The sequence below is a fragment of the Prunus persica genome, chromosome G7 (assembly GCF_000346465.2).
Source record: "Prunus persica cultivar Lovell chromosome G7, Prunus_persica_NCBIv2, whole genome shotgun sequence".
In the NCBI taxonomy this organism is placed as follows: domain Eukaryota; kingdom Viridiplantae; phylum Streptophyta; class Magnoliopsida; order Rosales; family Rosaceae; genus Prunus; species Prunus persica.
The window spans coordinates 12227108-12253577 of NC_034015.1; the positions used below are offsets into that span (position 1 = coordinate 12227108).

General features: G+C 34.7%; 3 protein-coding genes across 6 annotated transcripts in view; 2 read left to right on the forward strand and 1 right to left on the reverse strand.

Moving 5' to 3' along the window:
* LOC18771000 (D-lactate dehydrogenase [cytochrome], mitochondrial) lies at positions 1-8276 on the forward strand. Of its 3 annotated transcripts, XM_020568349.1 has the most exons (19): positions 43-519; positions 601-676; positions 800-900; positions 1101-1149; positions 1439-1531; positions 1973-2087; positions 2866-2926; positions 3225-3253; positions 3525-3568; positions 4256-4317; positions 4435-4531; positions 4767-4841; positions 4916-5024; positions 5654-5763; positions 6252-6314; positions 6964-7043; positions 7183-7313; positions 7593-7636; positions 7867-8276. In XM_020568349.1, the coding sequence occupies exons 1-19, from the start codon at positions 266-268 to the stop codon at positions 7984-7986; spliced, it is 1713 nt and encodes a 570-aa protein (XP_020423938.1). In that variant the 5' UTR covers positions 43-265; the 3' UTR covers positions 7987-8276. The 3 variants fall into 3 exon arrangements, with proteins under 3 accessions (XP_020423940.1, XP_020423938.1, XP_020423939.1); XM_020568350.1 differs by lacking the exon at positions 3225-3253 and having other exon boundaries at positions 44-519; positions 3532-3568; XM_020568351.1 differs by lacking the exons at positions 7593-7636; positions 7867-8276 and having other exon boundaries at positions 1-519; positions 7188-7300.
* Positions 3286-26470, forward strand: part of LOC18771579 (D-lactate dehydrogenase [cytochrome], mitochondrial) — a 26890-nt gene continuing 3705 nt past the window's right edge. Inside the window, exons 1-13 of one of the 2 annotated variants that reach the window (XM_020568353.1) lie at positions 3286-3377; positions 21556-21853; positions 21933-22008; positions 22132-22232; positions 22432-22480; positions 22769-22861; positions 23299-23413; positions 24230-24290; positions 24924-24960; positions 25597-25658; positions 25760-25856; positions 26089-26163; positions 26238-26346. In XM_020568353.1, the coding sequence (XP_020423942.1) occupies positions 21600-21853; positions 21933-22008; positions 22132-22232; positions 22432-22480; positions 22769-22861; positions 23299-23413; positions 24230-24290; positions 24924-24960; positions 25597-25658; positions 25760-25856; positions 26089-26163; positions 26238-26346 (1129 nt within the window). In that variant the 5' untranslated portion in view covers positions 3286-3377; positions 21556-21599. Of the gene's footprint in view, positions 3378-21530; positions 21854-21932; positions 22009-22131; positions 22233-22431; positions 22481-22768; positions 22862-23298; positions 23414-24229; positions 24291-24923; positions 24961-25596; positions 25659-25759; positions 25857-26088; positions 26164-26237; positions 26347-26470 lie in introns of those variants that run through there. The other variant, XM_020568354.1, reaches the window with a different exon arrangement.
* On the reverse strand, positions 8991-9632 carry LOC109950392. The gene is made up of 2 exons (XM_020568979.1): positions 9545-9632; positions 8991-9418 (listed from the first exon to the last, which is right to left on the reverse strand). Exons 1-2 carry the CDS (start codon positions 9630-9632, stop codon positions 8991-8993), a joined length of 516 nt encoding a protein of 171 aa, XP_020424568.1.

Below are 26470 nucleotides of genomic sequence, written 5' to 3' on the forward strand. Positions count from 1 at the left end.
TGGATTTATTTGTCACTTTTATAATAAAATGTTATTGTTAGTGGCCCTCCTACCATGCTAAAATCCAAGTGTTTTGACATCTTCGCATTGAGCTCGGTGGTCAGGCGAAACGAAGTCCAGTTCGAGTGTTCTATCAAATTCATATAAAGTAACCACCAAGACCAAGCATTTGATCTTTTTTTTCTTTTTGGTCGAACTCGAAACCAAGCATTTGATCAAACACTCAAAAACCGCCCATTCTCTCTCTCTCTCTCTAACAGCCGCCATGGCAATGTCGTCGTGGTTCTCTCGCCTACGCTGTTCCTCAAAGTGCTTCTTCAACTTCTTGGCTCTACGATCCTCAGTGTCCCGCAAGCTTGTCAGAACTCAAACAACCACAAACTCTGAGAGCACAAAAAACCCACTTTTATTCTGGTCGAGCTCGCTGCTTCCAATCGCTCTTGCAGTCTCAGCTGGATCACTTGCCCTCCATCCCCAATCAGACCCATCACTCTGTGAAGCTTCCAGTATCAATTCTCGGTAACTTTCTTTCATTTTAATCACATTTGTGTTATCTTGTTTAAATATTTATTTAAAGACTCTGTATTTTTGGTCCAATAGCGCCGAGTTTGTGGTTAAAGGCTCGCACAAGGAAGTCCCACGAGAGCTTATTGATGAATTGAAGGCTATTTGTCAAGTATTGCATTTACCCAATTTGGCAATCTGCTCAATTCATTGTTTTCTTTCTTCAGTTTGAAAATCCCTGCTGTTTTTTTAGATGGGTTTATGATAATATTGATAATGGTATCTGGTTGTGTAGGATAATATGACACTGGATTATGAGGAGAGGTATAACCATGGAAAACCACAGAACAGCTTTCACAAAGCAGTTAATATTCCTGACGTGGTTGTTTTCCCCAGGTGAGAGTCATGCTTCACCTCCACTTCAAATTTCATAAAGATTTTCCTTTATGCTTCTTTTGTTTTCCCTTGATGGTTCTGTCAACTTAGGAATGAAGACTCTTCAACATGTGATGATAGTTTTCACAGGAAAATATGCCGTCTAAATATTATTATGTATGTAATTCCAATCTTCACCACAGATGATTCATAATTTTCAGGTCCGAAGAGCAAGTTTCTAAGATAGTCAATTCATGTGACAAGCATAAGGTCTGAAATTCTCCTTCCTTCATAAATTTAATGATTTTCTACCCTCTTTGTTTTCTTTTAATCCGTGTTACTTGTTATGCTTTTGAATGTTTAAAATTTCACTTTTCTCTTGGGATTGTGAACCCAATAATGTAGTGAATATATTTCTCACATGAACTTTGTGATTGAAAACAATACGTGAAGAAACACACATCTGATCTTGTGTATTTTGCTTTCTAATTTCACTGGTGTTGGACAATTAAATTTACATTAAAAGTACTAACTGCTTTTGCTTTTATATGTAAATCAGGTTCCCATTGTACCATATGGTGGAGCCACATCAATTGAGGGTCATACCTTGTCTCCCAATGGAGGTGTTTGCATAGACATGTCATTAATGAATGTATGTATATGCACCGAGTGTGATTTAGTATTAAAACTTTTATTTTTCACAATTAAAATATTCTTCACCTGCCAATTCTGGTCTACTGTCAGTCCTGATTTTTCACAATAAGTAAAGCTCATAATAGTAACTGCCTTTTGTAACTTGAGGTTCAGTATGCAACTAGCAAGATTGTAAAATTATTAACCTTTAAATCTCTCAACTTGTTGCTTCAGTGCATGATCCTAATAAAGTTCCAAGTTTTCTTCAGTTTTGAACGTATACAGATCTGGAATCAATACTGTCTGTGTAACATGATTCACCTATTTCCTTATAATATTGGGATTAGCAGCAGAGTTTATAGACTGGCTTAAATTATGAATGTGTTTAATTCATATCCCTCTGCGGACAATTTTCTTTTCTACTGTCATGCTTATATTCCTCAAAATTTTCAAATTTTAGCATGTTAAAGCATTACATGTTGAGGACATGGATGTGGTTGTTGAGCCTGGGGTTGGATGGATGGAGCTTAATGAATACCTGGAGCCTTATGGTCTATTCTTTCCCCTGGATCCAGGTTAGTTAGTTTTTTCTTTTTGGGTAATGGTTATTGGTCATATCAAACACTGTAATCTATCCATGGGATGTATTAATTGTTTATCAAGTTTATTTGATACACTGTTTGAAGATTTTTTTTTCTTCTTTTCAAATGCATTCTAGTGGAGCATTATGTATAAAACATGGCATCAGAAGCTGTATGAATGCAATGCATGTATTAAAGCATTATCTGGTTCTTAATGTTCATGTATTTGGTGGTTATTATGATTTGGTTATATACACAGTTTAAATTTGCTTTAAAGGAGCAACCTACTCATAAGTTGACCCTAGTACCTTCTCTTTCTAAGGTCAAGTTGGAACCAAGTCAAATAATTACAATATAGTGGTGTTTACTTGACATTTGAGCTAACCAAAAAACCTTATCTGGAACATTGTTTTGTTTCCATCATCAAGGTATGTGTTATCATCGGTTTCCTCATTCAAGTTTAATATGTATTTTCAATGAGCTTGAAAGCTTTTGTTTAAAAGTGCTACTTTTTGGTGTTTCCGTATAACCATTTGAGTTATATGCATGAAATTTGAGGAGAAACTCCTTAAGTTACTATAATTCTATGTTTTAGCTTTTGAACATCATTTTCACTTGAATGCGGTGAGAGTAACTAAGTCCTATACTATGTTTTGATGTTTTTTAAGGTAAAGATTATGTTTTGATGTATTTCATTCCTCCGTAAGTCTCTTTCTCTTAAGTAAATTGTGCTATTTCCATTTTCATGTATTTCACCATTGTTGACTAGCAGGGCCTGGTGCAACAATTGGAGGAATGTGTGCTACACGTTGCTCCGGATCCTTAGCTGTTAGGTAGTTATTCTGCTCTTTTAGCTTTTAATTTTGGGATGTGAGATTGCTTTCTGTTTATTTAATGGTTAATTAAACTTAATTGAATAAATGCATTTTTCAGTGCTAATATACAAGGCCTTTGACTGAGCTTTAACCTTTTATATAAAGAAACTCTTTAAATTAGCACCTAATTAAGTGTCTTATGGAAGTAATTGGTTTAAGCACATGTGATGCTGTCACCCTAGCTCTGCCCGTTCTTCTTTATATGTGTCATGTGATATCCTTTATCATTACTTAGGCATAAATACGTGTTTTACAGGAAACTCATAATAACATCAATGAGATCTGGTAAATTTTGAAGATGAATGGTAGATTTTGTCTCATGTCTCCTCCAAACATTAGCTGCTCTGCTGTCCACTTTATTTAGGACCTTTTTTACGTGCACTGGGCCTCTCTCTCTCTCTCTCTCTCTGACTTAATGTTCAAGCTACTCATTCCTGTGGTAGATATATTTCTTTTCTTTAATCTTATGTTTGGGCGGATATGTTTGAGGTCTTAGCATGTAAATTTTGACTTATTGGGTCTGGTTTACTTTTCATTTTAATGATTTTGTTTTTAGCATGTAGGTATGGAACCATGCGTGATAATGTCATCAGTCTCAAGGTGTGTTAATTATTTTTACTAATGCTTGGAACACTCTTTTTTTTTTTTTTTAATTATTTTTTATTTAATTTAATTTATTTTTATTTTTATAAATAGAAGAAACAGTTTAAAAAAATTAAAAGGGTACAAGAAAGTGAACAAGGAGTCTGCCAACAAACAAAATACAACTGATTACAATAAAGAAACTAACGAAAAGCTTCCTTCCAATCTAGTATAAAAAAGAGAGTGAAGAATCCCAAACAAAAATATTACAGAGAAGTTATCCAATAGATATCTTCCAGTCTAGCAGAATAGAAGAGAGTGAAAGGTCCTTGAACTCTGATGAAGCAGAAGCCCAAAGTGAAGACAAAATTCTCACCCTCTCCAAAAGCTCTTCTACCCTACCCCTTATTACAGTGAAAAATCCTTATATTCCTCTCCATCTATACTACCCACAAAATAGCCATCCTGCAGCAACCCAACCACACTTTAGCCTTCTTTCCTTTACGAAGAGCAGCAATATTTTCACAAAGCAGTGAATAACACCCTTCTGGAATCACCCAGCCTCCTTGAATAAAAATACCACAACATTAACAATGAACAAACAGATGATCGGCATTCTCTCCTTTCATTAAAGCTACTGGAGAATGAACAAACGGCTTGGATCACATGTGTTATTCTGTATTTCTTATGTTGTTTATCTTCCAGGTAGTTCTTGCAAATGGAGATGTTGTTAAGACTGCATCTCGTGCTCGAAAGAGTGCTGCAGGGTTCGTTTTATTTTATATTTTATTTTTTAAAATTATAACTAAATACGTTGTTTATCTTCTAGGAGATTCATGGAAACTTAGTCATGTTGTGAGCTTTATAAAATTTGCATGTCATAGGTATGATTTGACCCGCCTGGTCATTGGAAGTGAAGGAACTCTTGGGGTAATAACAGAAGTCACTTTACGGCTTCAAAAAATTCCGCAATATTCAGTGGTATGCTGATAGGTCTTCTATTATATATTATATCTAAAAACTTCATTTATCTTAAAAATTGTGACCTCTCTTTGGACCTCTCCTATGATATTCGTTAATATTATGATTTCTCTCTTCCACAAGAAATTTTCGTCTCAGTTGATTAATTCTTGCAGTTACATTATCCTCACTTACAATTATGTTTAAAGGTACTCTTATATAGCATTCCATTATTAATTGTGACAGAAATTTGCAGGTTGCTATGTGTAATTTTCCTACAGTTAAGGATGCTGCAGATGTTGCTATTGCTACTATGCTGTCTGGAATACAGGTAGAGCTTTAGCTGCTTACATATATGCATTCACGTTTTAAATTCTTCATAGATTTCCTCTTCATAATCATTAGGTGTCAAGGGTTGAACTACTGGATGAGGTTCAAGTGAGGGCCATCAACATTGCTAATGGGAAGAGTTTGCCTGAAACTCCGACTTTAATGTTCGAATTTATAGGCACAGGTGAAATAGGGTCTCTTCTTTTTCTGTCTTGGCTGTCATGTATTGTTTTTATTTATTTTTGGCTAAATATATTTCTAAAAGGAGAACATTTCTACAATTGAGCTAACTGCACCCGGTATCAAAAAACTATTTCGTTTTTCCCTCTCCCGGTATATGACAAAGTCATGAAATCTACAAATGATTTGACACACAGTGAACATTAAGGAGGAATCCGGCAGTTCATGCTCTAGTTTGTATAGGCTTTGGAAAAAGCAGTTGATTATGTTAGTAGGTAAAGGTCTGTTATTGCCTCTTGGATCAACCGGTGATTCTTTATTTGGCCCAGGCTGTACCAGTTTCCTGGGGAAAAAATATGGGGAAGGAAAATGAAAAAAGAGGGAAACAAGAGAGAATATGCATGTCTAAGTGGATGCCAAATATCTACGATCAATTGCACTAGAAGAGCTAGATTAGCATGCTCAGCAAGGAACCAAGAAATAGTATTTTCATTGTGACCACAGGCTTTATTTTGTTGAACCCCGCCCCTTTTCCCATCAAGTCAACATTGACGTTTCATTTTACAAAAAAAGTTATTAAGATGCCTTCTCTACTTCTAGTGATTCACGATTTCTTTTCTTTCTGTTTTTCAGAGGCATATTCCCTTGAACAAACCCTTATAGTTCAGAAGATTGCTTCTGAACACAATGGGTCAGACTTTATTTTTGCGGAAGATCCTGAAACTAAGAAGGAACTCTGGAAGGTTTTGAATATTTGATTGGTGTACAACAAATAAATGGAATTATTTTCTTGTATCCATTGTGGGTTTGTGGTTGTTAAATCTCTCTTTGTATTTGTGCTCCTTATTTATGGGACTTACAATTTCTTTTGTTTCAACTATACTCAACGAAAAAAATCACACTTTTGAATTTATATATTACTTTATCACTTATTGGCTTTCAAAATTGGGGCAAGTGCAAATAAAAAAATTAATTAATTTGTCATATGCCGCGCTTTGGCTTGTAGATTCTTGTCCTCACTTTTTGATATTTTCACTGAATAAAATATGTGGCTGCATATTCATTTTTATTGATAGAATTATGTTCCTAGGTGCACCTATTGTCCAAACTTACAGGTTAATTGCAGCTCGATTTCAAATTGTTTTGATATTATGCTTCAAATTGTTTGGATCTATCAATCCAACTAGTCCTTGTTGTCATACTCTATATTTAAATCTTTTGTTACATGCAGATGAGGAAGGAGGCACTCTGGGCATGTTTTGCAATGGAGCCTAATTTCGAGGCAATGATTTCGGTCAGTTAATATCAGTATATTTGAATTATAGTTCTGGACTTTTATGTGCAATTGTTTATATCTGTGTATAAAGTTGCCAAACATTTTAAATGAGTTCCAAAATTGCTCTCAGAACATGCTACTGAGAGCAATCAGTGAATCCTAATGTGCTTATGGTTGACATGGCTTATATTCCTGTGCTTTTCCTTTTTCTTTTTAATGTTTTTTGTTGGGGGGTGGCGGGCGATGGGTGACAACTAGGATGTTTTTTCTCTTGTTCTATCAATTTAATTCTTTCCTTTGTACATGTTTTATATGCTGCCATCTCTAAAAGCATTTTTCCTTGTTGGCTCATTAAGGGCATAGTAGAGCAGAAAAGAATGTATTGCTTGTGAAAGGGGAGGGATTTCTAAGAATCTCGCTTTGTTTTCTTTTCTTACCTTTCATCCTTTCGGGCAACCTGGTGGATCTTTTGAGAATTAACTTATAAGTTTTTCTTGAAGTTCCTAAAAAGTTTCAACGGTTTCTTATGCTCCCTAATTCCCTTAAGTTGCATACATGGAATTATTAAATACAAAGAAATAGTTTCTGGGTTGTTAAAATCACATTTTTGGTTTCCTTAGATTCTCAAAGGTGCTCTTTTTTATGTTTTACTTTTCACTATGTGCAGGACGTATGTGTTCCTCTGTCGTGCCTTGCAGAATTGATATCAAGGTCCAAACAAGAGCTGGATGCATCAGAACTGATTTGGTAATGTATAGTCAAATGACTGTATTCCCATATTATTCAGGAGAGAAGTTATGATGAAATATATTTTTGTGCACTGATAGCCGGGACGATTAAATGGACTGACTGTTGTAGTGCCTTTATTGTTTTTTCCTAACCACAGCACAGTTATTGCTCATGCTGGTGATGGGAATTTCCACGCACTGATTCTTTTTGACCCTTACAATGAAGAACATCGACGAGAAGCACAGAGACTGAACCATTTTATGGTCCATACTGCCTTGTCAATGGAAGGTACGAACTATTCTGGGGCCCACTTTAGAATTTTTCTATTCTCCGAGTCAATGAATTATCGAGGTGCTATGGAAATGGCTATTATTAAAATATCTTTTTCGGATTCTCTTTCTTGGTATCTATACATGTGAAGTTTGTTAATCTATTATATCTACATGTAGTCACCAATACATATCCCAAGTCAGTTAATTCTTTTATGTTTTCCACTGGCCAAATATTATTAAACCACAAAAGTTGACTAATTATGGTGCTAAAAGTTGGTATTTGACAATTGAGCAGGAACATGTACAGGTGAACATGGCGTTGGTACAGGAAAAATGAAGGTACTTAATTTATATGTGGAGTTGCTAGCGATTTAATGTTAAATAGGTATGGTCATATGCTTTGGAACTGCCGTTTCTGGCTAATGTCCCAAGCATACATTGAAAGGGATAGTTGGTATAGAGCAAAAATTATAAATAAACTTGATGGTTGGGACCATTACAATAATGGACTTAGCTTGAAGACTGAGTATTTTCTTTATTCTAATGCGATTCTCTTTTTCACTTTTCAGTATCTGGAACAAGAATTGGGGATGGAGGCTTTGAAGACAATGAAAAGAATAAAAGCAGCATTAGATCCGAACAATACTATGAATCCAGGAAAGCTTATTCCTTCTCATGTTTGTTTTTAAGTGCTTACTCTCTTTACACACACACATGCATGTGTGCGCCCCTATACATAGAAGGGGTTGAGGTGAAAACCTGTCTGCTAGTCATAGATTAAATATTTTCGTTTGTAACTGGATCGTATCAAGCTTCCCTTGAGTTGAATATTATACATTTCTGTTAGAATCTTGTGACTGGAGTCTATTTCAAAGAGAAATGTGAACCAAATTAGTTTGAGTTAAATTTAAACGCTAAACAAGCCTCTCCTCCTCTTTATGCCTGTAGAAATGAAAAAAATTAATGTACATTTTGTTAAGTCCAAACCTTTTCCTTCTTTTTGCTAGAGAAATACAAACTTATGTTGGCTCTGATATGGCAGGCTTTATGTTCCTTTGTTCTTTAAATTTTATTCTTCTATTCTCATAAGCATTTTAAGAGCTTTGTCAACTTCTGTTCCTTGTTCCGATTTCCTCCTCTCTCTAGTGTCTTTCCATTAGATTACTTACCCCATTCATGGGAAAGCAAATAATTTCCCATTCCCAAATCCATTTTCCTGTGAACCAAACGCTACCTAAGGGTCCAAACTTAAGACTTCCTTTTAGATTAGAAGAAGTAGACGGTGATTGAAGTTGAAAAAAAGGAGGAAAAATATTGTAATTCATATGATTATGTGAAAGAGTGGTCAATTGGCTCTTGTTGGCCAATGGGGTGGATGTTGCATGGCTCGAGGCTTTTATTGGATAGACTTTAGGGTAGGCCGTGAATTTCTATGGCTCAATGCATTTGCCGGGAGACTTGGATAGAAGTCAATGATCAAATTGGAAACTGACAAAACAAGAATGTGACAAAATAGAACAATGATAAGATTCGCATGGATTTTTTTATTTTTTATTTGGTAAAAGGAGTCCTTTATAGAAGAACAACAAAACTGTGAAGGGCTACAAACCAAAAATACCAACCAGAGAGGTCGGTCCCAAAACAGTAAACAAAATAAACGAAAAAAAATGAAAGAGAAAACTTAGAAAAGTGTCTAGTTCGGTGGGCAAGGTAATCCATCCCGTGAAAGTATGTAGACCAGGGCAGTTGGAGGTCGAATGACCCAAGCCTCAGCACACAACCCCCTTCGTGCTTGCGAAGCCACCCAGTCAGCTGCATGGTTTGCGTCTCGAGTAGTCCATGCCCACCGGAGAGAAGAGAATGAAACTTTTAGCATTCTAATGTCATAGAGAATAGGGTAAAGAGTCCAGTTTGAGACAGAAATATCTTCTTGGACAGCAGCAAAACAAACCTTGAAATCAGTTTCCACAATAACATTGGTGAAACCTCGTACATATGCCATCTCCAATCCACTCCGGATCGCATGACATTCAGCCTGCACAGCTGATAATGATTGGAAACAATGTGTAATGCCATCAAGCAAAATACCAGTATGATCCCTCATCACAACTCCATCAGAAGCTGCATTCGTAACTTTATCCCAAGCAGCTCATAGTTTATTTTGACAGTCCCCACTGGAGGATTGACCCACTGATGACTGATCACAGGTGTATTATTGAAATGGTTTCTATTTTCTTTTGAGCTCACGAGTGAGAAATTCCACAATACTTCTATCCGCCAAGGAGGCCGTGAGTTCTGGCGATGGTGGGCAGGAATTTGAATTGTCATACACCATTTTACAACGAGTTTTCCAAATAGCCCAGCTAGTAAAAGCAAATTGAGTCATAATCCATCCTTTCTCCTCCAAATTAAAGGTCTCACACAATCAAAGATCAAGAATCCAGCTATCCAACGAAGGTGAAAGCTTGAGGCAGAGGTCTGTAAGCAATACAACTAGCAAACCACGCTCTGGCAGCCCAAGGACAAAGGAAGAGTGTATGCTCAATGGATTCAGGTTGTTCCTTGCAAAAAGGGCAAATGGGAGACTGGCAAAGCTTACGTTTGAAAAGGATCTCAAAAGTGGGAAAGGAAACCATTGACAGCACGCCATAGGAAATTTTTTATTTTAGGGAGTGTTCAGCAATTCCAAATACGAAACCAGACATTAGAATCAATCACATGAGAAGAGCTCTAAAGAAGATGTTCGATTTATCCAAGTTAATTAACTGACCAGAAGCAATGCAATTGGCGTACACCTCCGGTAGGTTTAAATTATCTTCCAGCTTTACCATTGAGAACAACAGAGAAAGTCACCAATAAGTATTATGATGGAAACAATACAATAAAATGCAGGACCGCTCTCCTGCGAATTTGGGGTACGGAGCTCGACTTTTAACAATGGCAACCTTACAACAATCACTATCACGCCAGCTTCCATCAACTTGGATTGTGGGGGGCGCTCTCAGCTCTAAGCTGGATTTTGGATCTTTTGCCTAGGGTTATTTGAAGCATGCACACACAGTCCTCATATTGTGCGCATTAGTGCCTATGTAAAGGAGTTGACAGTGACACCCATAAGGACAAGGGCGGAACCAAAAAAATTTCCCCCCATTTACGTTTCTGGCTTCTATCGTGGAGAGGTGTTGGAGTGGGATGGGCTAATTATTGTTGATTGAGGTGATTAAGGTATCATAATCATTATAGGGTTTTTATTTTATTTATTTATTTATTGTGAATAGTCTCTGTACTGTTGTAAACACATCATTTTGGTCTCTATCCTTCAAATTCTTTTATTTACATTTGGTCCTTCGAGGACAATACCTACCACTCTAATTAAAGCATTATTTTGATGAGACTAATTTCCCGTCGTTAGGGGGAGAAAATATTGTTTTTGAAGAACGACGTGTATCGTTATGAAATGCATTCATTATTATTTCATCAAAATTTTGTGCCACTTAATGTGAAAATAAGGTAGAAAAGAAACCGCAATCTAGAAGATTGCAAGTTAAATGCTAGATGCATTTAAAGACACAGTTGAAGTGACAAATCGCATCAAAATGTTGATGTCCTAATTATACAATCTAAAGTGGTGGCAAATGATTTATCTAGTTGTGTGCCTAAGTAGTCCACAATTGGCTTCGTTGAAGTTGAGACTATATTAAAAGGTCCATGCAGCCCAAATAATATAATACTAAATGAAATATCCACACTTCCTACATATTTAATCTCGGAAAAGATACAGTCTTATAAGAAGATATAAGTCCATTAGAAAATAATGAAAGCCCTTGAAGAGGCATGGGTACCCAATGACTATGAAAATGTCTATATCTTATGCATACATAAAGAGAAATGTGGGTTTATAAATTGATGATCATCAATGATACTGTTTATATATAGTACGTACTAAAGTTATCAAGGGGTATGATGATATTGATCTGCGTTTTATTATAATTGTAGACAATGTAAAGACAGACTGGCCAAACTGGAAGAGGCAGTCCAGTAAAATTGAATATTTTTGGAAAACGTGGAAGAAACGGACCTAGAGTTCAAACACCAAAAGATATGAAATAGTTTAGGTTATGCAGTGAAATAAAATCACCGGATATGGCACAATGTATCCATGTAAAGACATAGAATTTTGATCATGTTCTCTTGTCAGATTATATATACAGCCATGTTCCTGTTTATAAAGCATGTTTACTGCATATTTATAGAGATTGACATCTATATGAAAATATAAAGATTATGAAGTTAAGCATATCGCCAGAAGCGATCTTTTGTAGAATACATAAGAATATATTCAGAGATATGTAAAATATCATAGATAAATTATAGAAAGAAACTCTCTAAGAAGTTAAGGAGCCTGAAGCTCAATGTCTATACTCAGTTTTCATTTCATGAAAATGATCAAATTGCCTCAAGTGAGTATAATGATTGAGTTATGAATTTGAATTCAAGTTCAATATCGTTGCAACGTATTCAAATTTTTAAAGAAGTTATCAGAATATTTAGGTCTCTTGAAGAGCCTATGACATGTTAGCATAGTAGACAAAAATTTATATGAATAGTTTATTACATCATGCAATTTTATACTCTTGTCTTCGTAACGGCAATGTATGAGTTTGCTTATATTACTATTTTGATGATATTATAGAATATGATGTTATTTTAAGAATTGTTAATGTGGAAGGATTTTTGAAAATAGTTTAGATATTTTTGGTATTACTCTAACCTGAACATGGATTCAAGGGAATGACACACTATCTTCAAATAATTCAAGTTTGTCATCATCATGGGGAGGATTCAACAATGTTCTACATATAGGACATATGCGCATTATCCTCTTTTACCTTCGACTAGGTTTTTTTCTTACAGGGTTTTTCTTATGAAGGTTTTAACGAGGCAGTATAAGCGTGTTCAACACCATATCAATGATCCAGAAGAATGTTGCACTATTTTTCCCTTTGCATAGGTTTTGTCCCACTGGGTTTTCCGAGCAAGGTTTTAATGAGGCAACTATGTCAATTGTATGGTGGACAACCAATGGGGAGTGTTGTAAATGCATGAGTTGGTGGATGACCACCATACCTTTTAGCATTCACCCTTTCTAATTCTATGTAACCTATGCACTAAATATTATAGTTATGAGTTGTTAATGTCTTCATATCATTGTAAGCCTATAACTAAGAGGACTTACCAGGATGAGAGATACAAGTTGATTGATACAAATTCTATTGTCTTTCTCTACTTTCCAATTCTCTCTACAATTTTCCATTAGTTATATAACAATATTATGTTTTTAAAATAAAGATAATATCTCTATTTTTAGTATCAATTAATTTACCAAATAAATGGGCTCAATTAATTGATCTAGGAGATTTTCTTTTTGTCCACGTAGCGTTTTGTGATTGGTACCGGATTATTTATTCCCACATATTACATCAGCTTGGTAACAGTTCCTGTTTAAATGGAGGAGACATTCCAGAACTTCTTTTTTCTTCTCTTGGGTACAATTTTACTATGTAATTCAAAGAAAGCATAATTTATATGCAACCTGTAAACAGAAAGGTGGGAAAAAAAAAAAATCAAAATCTCAATCTCCTTTTACAAAATGGATATTATTATTATTATCATCATTTAAAAGCAAAACATCCCAAGAATAAGAAACTAATATTGAACCAATGAGTGTGTTAAATATGCTCTTTTTGACAAAATGGATATTATTATTATTATCATCATCATCATTTGTATGCACTTTTTGTCTTCCATTACTGATGAGTGTGTTAATAAATACATTATTTACTTATAAACGAAGAAAAATATTTTCTTTTGGAAATTTTGTGTGTTATAACATAAATATTTATTGATATGTTGTAAATGGATGAGTTGGTGGATGACCACTATACCTCTTAGTATTCCATCCTTCAGATTGTATGTAACCTATGCGCTAAGTATTTGTAATTAGTGCTTGTAACCTATAGGTATATTGTATTCAATCTCTTATCTTGTAAGCATATAAATACGTGGCCCTACCAAAAATGAAAGTAGAATAAACATGGTGAAACTTTATCTTTATCATATCACACCTCTTTACATTTTCTCCCTTAATTTTATAACATGTTATCAGTATGAATCCCCTTCAAAAATACCAACTGAGTTCTCCGAACAATAAAACTTCTCTGCTTCATTACCTTGCTTTCTCAAGCTCCAGCTGCCACCTCTCCACTGTAGTAGAGGATAGTCCTCTCTAAAACATACCTACAGACATACAAACCAACCAACTAGAGAAGAAAATTGAAGATTATACCAAGAGACACAAAGCCAAAACAAGAACTAGCAGTAGAGGATAGTCCTCTCTAAAACATACCTACAGACATACAAACCAACCAACTAGAGAAGAAAATTGAAGATTATACCAAGAGACACAAAGCCAAAACAAGAACTAGCTTACCAGGACTTTCATCTTCCCCAAAAGAAACCAATTGAGGTGTTGAATTTATGAGCATTTAGAGCGGGCAGGGTCTAAAATATCAATGGTATCGAAAATATCGGTAGTCAAAAAACACGAAAATTTCGATGGAAATATCGAGATATTATCGATATCGATAAAAATTGAATAAAAATCACGAAAATTGTAAGAAAAACTTGAAAATCTTTATTGAAACTTTGGAGGATATTTATTCAGTCAATTATCTATTAGTTTATCACAAAAAATTGGAAGGAAATGCATTGCATGATGGGTTAACTGATTTAAGTTGAATATATTGCGAGCTAACAAACACTGTGAGTGTAGAAAATATATAGTAATTAATGAAAGAAGATTAAACACACCATAATCATTTATATATAATGATTTACTACAATATTTTACACTTTATACATTGCATGGTAAGATACATGAGTGACTTAGTATCACACAGAGTTCTTATGAGGTTCAAATTTTTCACTATCTTCATCATCTCTATGTGTAGAGTAAGTGTATTGTGAAGAGTAGTCATCAAATGGTAAACCCCCAAAATAGTTTTGCATGTGATTGTTCAAAACAAAACAATATAAATATACATATTTTAGCATATTATCACAAAAACATAAGCAACATAGTGGTTAAGGCTTTGGAGGAGTGAAATGGCAAGGGTCTGAATCCCCTTTGTGTGTGTGCTTTGTGTTTTTTTTTTTGCTTTTCATTTTTTCCATTATATCGATATTTTCGATATTATAGCGATATTTTGACAAAATATTGCTGAAGTGTGAGCGAAATTACCGACATCGATATTTTATGATATTATCGATATTTATATGATATGTGTATGGATATGTTCCGAAATATCCGCGACTCGAAAAAATGATAATATCCTCGATATTTCGTCAATATTATCGATATTTTAAACTATGAGAGTGGAACACCCATTGAAACAAAGGGATAAGTCCTATGCCTTTCACTTTCTCTTCTTTAATTTATGACACCCTTCCTTTTCAACTCCGAAAGCAATCAGCAGTCAGGTAACCAAGAAAAGTCCTTGCCTTGCCACTACGAAGGAGGGTGGATCACGAGATTGAACTCATTCCTAGAACAAAAACCCCATTCCTCTTGTTGCAGATCTATTTGATTAACCGAGCAATGTAAAAATTTTCACTAAACTTGATTAAAGGTCGGGGTATCATCAAGTTAGAATTTCTGAGGGAGACGAGCCAAAGGCGGCTAGGGGGGTTGGGCTGGGAAGGAAGGGCCCTCCCTTTTTTGCTTCGCGCCAGATGAGATGTTGATTAGTGGGTCAGGTCCAGTGTGTGCTCTTGATCACAATAATAAAATGAAAGGGAAGGGGCTGGGCTGCCCTTTCAATCAACCTCCGGCCGCTCAGTGTTGCTATTGGTGCGAGTTGTAGGGAGTCTTTGTCTCGAGTTGGGTGGGGCGTGATTCCATTCTCGTAACGGGAGTGAGTGCACTGCAAGACCAAATAAGCGACTCCCTCGCCTCGTAGTGGCGGCGTCTGTCTTTTGCGTTCACGGTGGTAAATACACCTCCATAGGCTTGAAGAATTTCCTTTATAAGAGAGTGAGGCTCCCCATATTATTATTGCTATAATATTTACAAAATTCAATACTCATGCTAAGAGCATCTTTAGGAGAGTCTCTAAATTTTAGCCTATTATAGAAACCACTTTAAAAGGTGTTTCCTTCAGTAATGTTCTCTATTTTGGCTAATCTGAAATATTTTATTATTATTTTATCTTTCTCTTTCTCTTTCTCTTGCAAATCCAATATATTTATATATAAAAAGGTATAAACCCAACCCCATCAACCTCCCAAATGTCTCTATCTCTCTCTCCCTTTTTCCCTCTCCTCCTAGCCAAATTCTCTCTCCACCTTGGTAGATGTAGAGAGCCAAAAGTTAGTTCTCCAAAATAGAGAGTCAAGTAGGGAGTTTGCTGGAGGAGAATTTTCCTTCTTTTTAGCCAAAGTAACTAAGAATGAGAGGATAGAGAGTCTGTTGGAAATGCTCTCCCAAAAGTATAGGCGTGCTGGAACTTGGACTGGCATGGCAGTTGAATTGGGAGAGCATGCGTCTTCCGCTTTCTCTCCTTATCTAGTTACATACATATATTAATATAATAATATATATTATTATATGATTAGTTGTTTTTAGTAATATACCTATGATATAATATATATTGATGATATAAAGTATATATATATGTAACAGCTTTACTTAATATAGTATGATATATATAAGTAAATAAAATCATGATTGCCAGAAGCAATCAATGCCTATTTATTAAATATAGTTTACATTTATACGAAAATATGATATTGGTTACACTTCATGTGTGTTATGATGGAGCTTAAAAAAAGGAGAAATTAGGGCCCAAACTCTTGATCCTCAATATATTTAATCAAGGACTTGAAGATCCTAAATTCTACACATATAAAGGAATGGGCCAGAAGCTACAATTTCTATACATCTAAAAAGGCTAGAAAATTCTTTTATATATGTATATGTACATGTATAATTTCATGGTTCACAAAGTGAAAAGGTGATTAAAACGTTAACATGAACCATGTTGATCAATACCAAATATTAGTTGGTTCTCTCACTTTTATGGTTTATAAATTTGGAGATACTCATAAGCTGTGCAGTCTCATTTGAGCTGTGAATCCCACTGTACATTTATGTGTTCAATAAATTGTGAAAAACTTTAGCACCATGTACTTGAATGAAAGAGGGATTTTGTTAATTCATATATTGGAACCTGAAGGTCATATCATAATGATTTTAACCTGAAGTTTAAACATTGAACAAATGTGACAATTATAGGACTAGAAGTTCTTCAATCACTCTTATTAAAACTAGAAGTTTCAACTATTTATTTTACAGCAGTTTAATTATTGTCTTACTTTTATTATTGTATTTTATTTCTTTCATTTTAGTATTTTATATATATGGATAAGAAGTCCTAAATGTGACATGTAGTTCAAAACATCTTAGTTATGATGTTTAATTATGTACAAGACCAGAAGTTTTGGGACATATGTATTAAAGTATATCAGTTATAACTCAAAATTCTACTCCATGTCATCCTCAAACCATAAGTTTTGAGTGCATTAAAATTAATTTGAACATGTAGTTCAAAGCATAACTATTAATTCCATTTATTTGGATCTACGTATTCGAACCTAAAGTTTTGAATATATGTTGATATGAACCTGAAGTTCATAGTTTTTCATGAATCTTAATACCATGTATGAACATGGAGTTCATTACTTCTTTGTGCCTATTTGCCATTTGAACTTCATAGAACCTGAAGTTCTATATCCATGAGAAGAATTATCAAAAACTCAAATTTTATGATTTCTTGGAAAAATAGCCTACTTTGAGGCACATTGAATTGGTTGGAAATCCATGGTCCACAATGATGCATAATATTTTTATAAATTTGTAAGAACATTTTTTAAAGACTCAAAATATTATATTGTCTAACAAATATCATTGCAAAGCATGCTCACAAAGAAAAGCTGTCATAAGACTTAAAATTGACTTTGAGCCCTCTTTCCTTATATAATTCAAGGGGAAATTTGTGAGCCTATACAACATTTAATTATGGACCACTTCACCAGTTTTACTGAATGTGCGTAGTAAAATGGTCACATATTTGTCTCTTGACAAGAAAATTACGAGCACAACTCCCATATTATCCAATTAAGTCATTTTGACTCGATAATGATGGTGAGTTTATTTTCCTAAATTTTGATGACTATTGGTGTGACAATTTTCTCGCCATTAAGGGGAGAAATGGCAATTCCTAAAGAACATCGTGAATTAGCGTTGAATACATTCGTTTTTGTATCATCAAGATAATGCGCATGTATAAATATATATATATGTATATATAAAAGTTATACATATGCAAGCATGGATTGATATTCATGTATCACAATCCATTAACATGACAATAAGTGACTATATATAATGCATGCCTTGAGCATGACAGAAATATAGGTTCTAAAGACTTAACTCCCCAAAAGTGGAGATTATTTGAAAAATTCAAGCCCTATCGTAAATAACGCTCTATAAGAGGTTATGATCCACATACTCTAAATAATTCATCTTAAAAAAGATGTTTGTCTCATAAGTGAGAACAAAAGCCCCTGAAGAGGTAGTGGTACCCCAAAGCAATGAGATGTTTATAAATTATGCATGCACATGAGAATTGTAGGATCACGAATTAATAATACATTTGGTTTCTTAGTAGCTACTACAATCATCAAGGGCTATGATTATATTAAATCTCATTTCATGAATGTCAACAAGTTAAGTGATTGGCCAAAATGGAAATAGCCAATTCCATTTATTACTAAATATGAAGTGTTCAATATTGAACCTATAGCTCAAACACCGAATTACAAATGTTAAGTATGAATGTTACGAAATGGTGTTTGTGAAGTGAAATATGATCACTAATATGACATAAGTTTTCCTGGTAGAGACATGGTTTTAGTCTCCTATCCCATTGTAGATGCATCCATATTTATTAATACAGTTGTTATTGTAACGCGAAACTTATAGCATGTGTTAAATGCATATTTATTAAGACTATATGGTGCATGGAAATCCTTAAAGCTCGTGAAATATTTGAGATATATCGGATGAAGTGACCACTTGAAGGATATAAAGTACCACAATATTCTTAATTAAGAGTTGACACTAAGGGTTTGGGTATTTTGAATTCAAATTTGATATTGTTGTAATATATTCTAACTATTAGATTAGTTGTTGATGCTCCTAAAGAGTTCAATCATTTAAAAAGTGAAAAGAAGGTCGAATAGTGTGATAAACAATCATGTATGAAAACAATGTTGCTTGTATTGCTCAAATCAAAGAAGGGTTCATCAAAGGTGACATAGTTTCAGAGAAAGCCAAGAGATTGGAGTCAAACAAATTCTTTCACAAGATAATTTGGCGAACCTTTTTACCAAAGCTTTTATAAAGCCTAAATTCCAGAAGTTAATGAAAATCAGGGGGAGCATGCCAATTCTACTACATTAGGACATATGCACATTGTACTCTTTTTCCCTTCAACTAGGTTTTTGTCAAACTAAGTTTTTCCTAGCAAGATTTTAACGAGTCAACATAAGCATGTCCAACACCATATCAATGATTTAGAAAAGAGTTGCACTCTTTTTCCCTCGTCTTTGATTTAGTCCCACTGGGTTTTCTAAGCAAGGTTTTTAATGAGGCAACTATGTCATTGTATGGTAGACATTCAAGAGGAAGTATTGTAAATAGATGAGTTGGTGGATGACCACCATACCTCTTAGTATTCCATGCTTTGAATTTTATGTAACCTATGCACTAAGTATTTGTAATTAGTGCTTGTAACCTATAGTTATATTGTAAATGATAGTATTCAATCTCCTATCTTGTAATCCTATAAATAGGTGGCTATACCAAAAATGAAAGTAGAATAAACATGGTGAAACTTTATCTTTAGCATATCACTTCTCTCAACATTTTCTCCCTTAGTTTTATAACATGATATTATATTTTAGAAGTGGAAAATATTAACCCTTTCTTTCACCTATATTTTTACACCGAATTATATCATGTGTTTGTACTCATATATCATACAATAATTTCTCCTAATTTTGGGGTTCAACTTCGTTCCAAGACGGTTCAAAATTGAGTTTGAAAAAGAAAGATAAACTTTTACTTCTTACAATTTTTTTTTTATAACCTTATTCACTTTTATAATAAAATAATAGAGCAATTAGACATTCATTTGTCACAGTGAGTGTAAAATTAAGTGGAAAATGTTAAAAGCACCTAGGGCTCGTCAATGGGCCGGGCCGAGCTTTAAAGAGGAAAGAGAAAATATCGGGCTGAATTTAGAAAATTCAAAGCCCAAGCTCGACCCATGGGCTGGGCTTGAGAAAGCCCATCGGGCCAAGCCGAGCTAAGCCCAACGGGCCTACTTCATTTGAAAAAAATCATAAACTTAATCATAAGGGCATTTTAGTCCAAATTTGAGATTAAACTCACTTAATTCTAATATTTTCACATCAAACCAAATTCATAAAACACCCAATAAAGTCACACAACTTAATAAGATTTTCCACAAAAATAATAAAATCAAGTATTATTTTTGAGGTTATTACATTATTAGACCGTAATACGTTTTAAGAAATAATTTTAAAAAATAATAAGTATCAAAAAAATATTTTTTTAAAGAATGGTGTGAATAAATATGCAAATGTTTGGTGATGTGTTCAAGAAAAGCTTATATTTGGTGGTACGATTATGTTTCGTGATATGATTATATTTGGTGATATGATATGTTGTTAATCTTATTTATATATATAATTGTTGTATTAATAATTGACACAAATTAATGTGCTAATCATCAAATTATAAACTAGGAATGAGTAAAGAAAAGTAAATGAAATGAAACAAATTATATATGTGATTTAAGTGATATAATCATAATCCTAAACTTTTATTTATACATAATTATATATATATGGGCCTAACGGGCCGGATCTGGCTTTCTTGGGCTTAATCGGGCTGGGCCAGGCCAGGTTTCAGACACTCAAGCCCAAGCCTAGCCCAACCCAAGGTGGGTGGAGCCATCTCAAAACCCATAATAGACCGGATCGAACTTTTTTTAATGGGCCAACCGAGCTTCCATCGACCCATGAGCCCGCAGGCCAAATAATAAGGAATAAAAACACCATGCCAAAATCCAAATGTTACTGTTATAATAAAAAAATAGAGTAATTAGACATTCATTTGTCACAGTGATTGTATTCATGTCACTTTTATAATAAAATGTTACTGTTAGTGGCCCTCCTACCATGCTAAAATCCAAGTGTTTTGACATCTTTGCATTGAGCACAGTGATCGGTTAACAAAGTCCAGTTCGTCGTCTGTTCTATCAAATACATATAGGGCATGTTTACGTATCAGTAATGGAGAAAGTAAGGAATCAGATAATTTAGGAATCGGGGAACTACTGAATCGGTATGGGAAGAATCATTCCCATTAAGCTGTTTACTAAACATACGAAATTAGTAAAGGAATGGGGTTGATTCCCATTGTTATTGTTTACTAATTTTCATGAATCAGAATCCAAATTAATTTGATTACTAAAATGCCCTACACATTTTCACCACATCACATATATAAAATTCACCCAAAACCAAAAGCTATAGGAAAAGGGGTTTTGAATTAATCAGTAAGAGGGAATCCGTTATCAAAGAAAATTATCAGCAATTTATTCTGAACCAAAAGCTAGACAAGCTAACCTGGTTAAGAAATCTTTGATCAAGTGAGATAAAATTCACAAAAGAAGTCACCTGTGTTGTAACGTTAAGGGTTTGAGTTGTTTGAACTCCTTCTGGCGTGTATTTTTATTTTTTTTAGGGTTTGAGTTATTTTGGAATTATAGTAAAGTGGTAAGGGTATTTTTGGAAGTTAATAAGAGAAAGCAGGAATGGGAATCGTATCGACTAGTCCCCCCTAGTCGATCTGATACCTAGTTTTGAGGGAATGTGATTACGGATTTTGAGGTGGGGCCCACTTATTTTTTCATTCCTGATTGCAAGTAAACGCAGGGGAAGTCAGGAATGGAAATCATTCCCTTTCCTCCCATACCCATTACTGATACGTAAACATGCCCATAATGTAATCACCAAGCCTTTGATCAAACACTCGAACACCGCCCATTCTCTCTCTCTCTCTCTCTCTCTCTCTCTCTCTCTCACATCCACCATGGCAATGTCGTCGTGGTTCTCTCGCCTACGCTGTTCCTCAAAGTGCTTCTTCAACTCCTTGGCTCTACGAACCTCAGTGTCCCGCAAGCTTGTCAGAACTCAGACAACCATAAACTCTGAGAGCACAAGAAACCCATTTCTATTCTGGTCGCGCTCGCTGCTTCCAATTGCTCTCGCAGTCTCAGCTGGATCACTTGCCCTCCATCCCCAGTCAGACCCATCACTCTGTGAAGCTCCCAGTGTCAATTCTCGGTAACTTTCTTTCATTTCAATCACGTTTGTGTTATTTTGTTTAAATAGTTATTTAAAGACTCTGTCTTTGGTCCAATAGCGCCGAGTTAGTGGTTAAAGGCTCGCACAAGGAAGTCCCACGAGAGCTTATTGATGAATTGAAGGCTATTTGTCAAGTATTGCATTTACCCAATTTGGCAATCTGTTCAATTCATTGTTTTCTTTCTTCAGTTTGAAAATCCCTGCTGTTTTTTCAGATGGGTTTATGATATTATTGATAATGATATCTGGTTGTGTAGGATAATATGACACTGGATTATGAGGAGAGGTATAACCATGGAAAACCACAAAACAGCTTTCACAAAGCAGTTAATATTCCTGATGTGGTTGTTTTCCCTAGGTGAGAGTCATGCTTCACCTCCACTTCAATGCCATAAAGATTTTCCTTTATGCTTCTTTTGTTTTCCCTTGGTGGTTCTGTCAACTTAAGATTGAAGACTCTTCAACATGTGATGATAGTTTTCACAGGAAAATATGCCGTCTAAATATTATTATGTATGTAATTCCAATCTTCACCACAGATGATTCATAATTTTCAGGTCCGAAGAGCAAGTTTCTAAGATAGTCAATTCATGTGACAAGCATAAGGTCTGAAATTCTCCTTCCTTCATAAATTTAATGATTTTCTACCCTCTTTGTTTTCTTTTAATCCGTGTTACTTGTTATGCTTTTGAATGTTTAAAATTTCACTTTTCTCTTGGGATTGTGAACCCAATAATGTAGTGAATATAATTCTCACATGAACTTTGTGATTGAAAACAATACGTGAAGGAGCACGCATCTGATCTCGTGTATTTTGCTTTCTAACTTCACTGGTGTTGGACAATTAAATTTACCTTAAAAATACTAACTGCTTTTGCTTTTTATGTAAATCAGGTACCCATTGTACCATATGGTGGAGCTACATCACTTGAGGGTCACACCTTGTCTCCCAATGGAGGGGTTTGCATAGACATGTCATTAATGAATGTATGTATATGCACCGAGTGCGATTTAGTATAAAAACTTTTATTTTTCACAATTAAAATATTCTTCACCTGCCAATTCGTCTACTGTCAGTCCTGATTTTTCGCAATAAGTAAAGCTCATGATAGTAACTGCCTTTTGTAACTTGAGGTTCAGTATGCAACTAGCAAGATTGTAAAATGATTAACTTTTAGATCTCTCAACTTGTTGCTTCAGTGCATGATCCTAATAAAGTTCCAAGTTTTCTTCAGTTTTAATATATGCAGATCTGGAATCAATACTGTCTGTGTAACATACATCACATATTTCCTTCTAATATTGGGATTAGCAGCAAAGTTTATAGACTAGATTAAATTATGAATGTGTCTAATTCATATCCCTCTGTGGGCAATTTTCTTTTCTGTGTCTAATTCATATTCCCCAAAATTTTCAAATTTTAGCGTGTTAAAGCATTACATGTTGAGGACATGGATGTGGTTGTTGAGCCTGGGGTTGGATGGATGGAGCTTAATGAATACCTGGAGCCTTATGGTCTATTCTTTCCCCTGGATCCAGGTTAGTTTGGTTTCTCTTTTTGGGTAATGGCTATTGTTCATATCAAACACTGTAATCTATCCATGGGATTTATTAATTGTTTTTCAATTTTATTTGATACACTGTTTGAAGAATATTTTTTTTTCCTTTTAAAATGCATGCTAGTGGTGCATTATGTATAAAACATGGCATCAGAAGCTGTATGAATGCAATGCATGTGTCAAAGCATTATCTGGTTCTTAGTGCATGTATTTGGAGGTTGTTATCTATATGAATTGGTTATATACACAGTTTCAATTTGCTTTAAATGAGTAACCTGCTCATACTCATATGTTGACCCTAGTACCTTCTCTTTCTAAGGCCAAGTTGGAACCAAACCACGAAGGTCAAATAATTTCAAATTTACAATATAGTTGTGTTTACTTGACATTTGGGCTAACCAAAAAACCTTACCTGGAACGTTGTTTTGTTTCCATCATCAAGGTATGTGTTATCATCAGTTTCCTCATTAATGTTTAATATGCATTTTCAATGAGCTTGAAAGCTTTTGTTTAAAAGTGCTACTTTTTGGTGTTTCCGCATGGCCATTTGAGTTATATGCATGAAATTTGAGGAGAAACTCCTTAAGTTACTATAATTCTTTGTCTTAGCTTTTGAACATCATTTTCACTTGAATGTGGTGAGAGTAACTAAGCACCATACTATGTTTTAATGTTTTTTTTATAGGTAAAGATAATGTTTTGATGTATTTCATTCCTCCATAAGGTGTCCTTTTTCTTTCTCTTAAGTAAATGTGCTATTTCCATTTTCATGTATTTCATCATTGTTGACTAGCAGGGCCTGGTGCAACAATTGGAGGAATGTGTGCTACACGTTGCTCTGGATCCCTAGCTGTTAGGTAGTTATTCTGCTCTTTTAGCTTTTAATTTTGTGATCGACTCACTATCCTTTGACTCATTACATGTGAGATTGCTTTCTGATTGTTTACTGGTGTAATTAAACTTAATTGAATAAATGCATTTTAACTCTTTCAGTGCTAATATACAAGGCCCTTGACTGAGCTTTAACCTTTTATATAAAGAAACTCTTTAAATTAGCACCTAATTCAGTGTCTTATGGAAGTTATTGGTTTAAGCTCAGATGATGCTACCTTAGCTCTACCTGTTCTTGTTGATACGTGTCATGTGATATCCTTTATCATTACTTAGGCATAAATACGTGTTTTACAAGGAACTCATAATAACATCAATGAGATCTGGTAAATTTTGAAGATGAATGGTAGATTTTGTCACATGTCTCCTCCTAACATTAGCCGCCCTGCTGTCTACTTTCTTTAGGACCTCTTTTACGTGCCCTGGGTCTCTCTCTCTCTCTCTCTCTCTCTCTCTCTCTAACTTAACGTTCAAGCTACTCATTCTGTGGTAGTAATATTTCTTTTCTTTAATCTTATGTTTGGGGTCTTAGCACATAAATTTTAGCTTCTTTGGTCTGGTTTACTATTCATTTTAATGATTTTGTTTTTAGAATGTAGGTATGGAACCATGCGTGATAATGTCATCAGTCTCAAGGTTTGATTATTTTTACTAATGCTTGAAACACTTTTTATTTTTTAGAAGAAACAAATAGAAAAATTAAAAGAGTACAAGAAAGTGAACAAGGAGTCCGCCAACAAACAAAATAAAGCTTCCTTACAATAAAGAAACTAACCAAAAGCTTCCTTACAATCTAGCATAAATAAGAGAGTGAAGAATCCCAAACGAAAATATAACAAAGGAGTTATCCAATAGATGCCTTCCAGTATAGCAGAGTAGAAAAGAGCGAAAGGTCCCTGAACTCTGATGAAGCAGAAGCCCAAAGTGAAGAAAAAAACATCACCCTCTCCCAAAGCTCTTCTATCCCACCCCTTATTACAGTGAAAAATCCTTCTATTCCTCTCCATCCATACTACCCACAAAAGAGCCATCCTGCAGCAACCCAACAACACTTTAGCCTTCTTTCCTTTACGAAAAGTAGCAATATTTTCACAAAGCACTGAATAACACCCTTCTGGAATCACCCAGCCTCCTTGAATATTAAATACCACAACATTAACAATGAACAAACAGATGATCAGGATTTTCTCCTTTCATTAAAGCTTCTGGACAATGAACAAACAGCTTGGATCACATGTGTTATTCTGTTTTCTTATGTTGTTTATCTTCCAGGTAGTTCTTGCAAATGGAGATGTTGTGAAGACTGCATCTCGTGCTCGAAAGAGTGCTGCAGGGTTCGTTTTAAGTTTTTTTCAAATAGAGATGTGGTTTATCTTCTAGGAGATTCTTGGAAACTCAGTCATGTTGTGAGCCTTATAAAATATGCATGTCATAGGTATGATTTAACCCGCCTGGTGATTGGTAGTGAAGGAACTCTTGGTGTAATAACAGAAGTCACTTTACGGCTTCAAAAAATTCCACAATATTCAGTGGTATGCTGATAGGTCTTCTATTATATCTAAAAACTTCATTTTTCTGAAAAAAAAAATGTGACCTCTCTTTGGACCTCTCCTATGATATTCATTAATATTATGATTTCTCCCTTCCACGAGAAATTTTCATCTAAGTTGATTAATTCTTGCAGTTACATCATCCTCACTTACAATTATGTTTAAAGGTACTTTTATATAGCATTCCATTATTAATTGTGACAGAAATTTGCAGGTTGCTGTGTGTAATTTTCCTACAGTTAAGGATGCAGCAGATGTTGCTATTGCTACTATGCTGTCTGGAATACAGGTAGAGCTTTAGCTGCTAACATATATGCATTAACGTTTTAAATTCTTCATAGATTTCCTCTTCATAATCATTAGGTGTCAAGGGTTGAACTACTGGATGAGGTTCAAGTGAGGGCTATCAACATTGCTAATGGGAAGAGTTTGCCTGAAACTCCGACTTTAATGTTCGAATTTATAGGCACAGGTGAAATAGGGTCTCTTCTTTTCTGTCTTGGCTGTCATGTACTGTTTTTATTTATTTTTGGCTAAATATATTTCTAAAAGGAGAACATTTCTACAATTGAGCTAACTGCACCCGATGTCAAAAA

What these genes read in the sequence shown, in the direction of transcription:
- LOC18771000 (XM_020568349.1), top strand. Translation starts at nt 266, where the DNA reads ATGGCAATGTCGTCGTGGTTCTCTCGCCTACGCTGTTCCTCAAAGTGC. An exon ending in GCTCGAAAGAGTGCTGCAGG is followed by an intron (nt 4,318 to 4,434) that starts GTTCGTTTTATT and finishes TGCATGTCATAG; the next exon opens with GTATGATTTGACCCGCCTGG. An exon ending in GTTCGAATTTATAGGCACAG is followed by an intron (nt 5,025 to 5,653) that starts GTGAAATAGGGT and finishes TCTGTTTTTCAG; the next exon opens with AGGCATATTCCCTTGAACAA.
- LOC109950392 (XM_020568979.1), bottom strand. Translation starts at nt 9,632, where the DNA reads ATGGTGTATGACAATTCAAATTCCTGCCCACCATCGCCAGAACTCACG. An exon ending in TATTGTGGAATTTCTCACTC is followed by an intron (nt 9,419 to 9,544) that starts GTGAGCTCAAAA and finishes TTACGAATGCAG; the next exon opens with CTTCTGATGGAGTTGTGATG.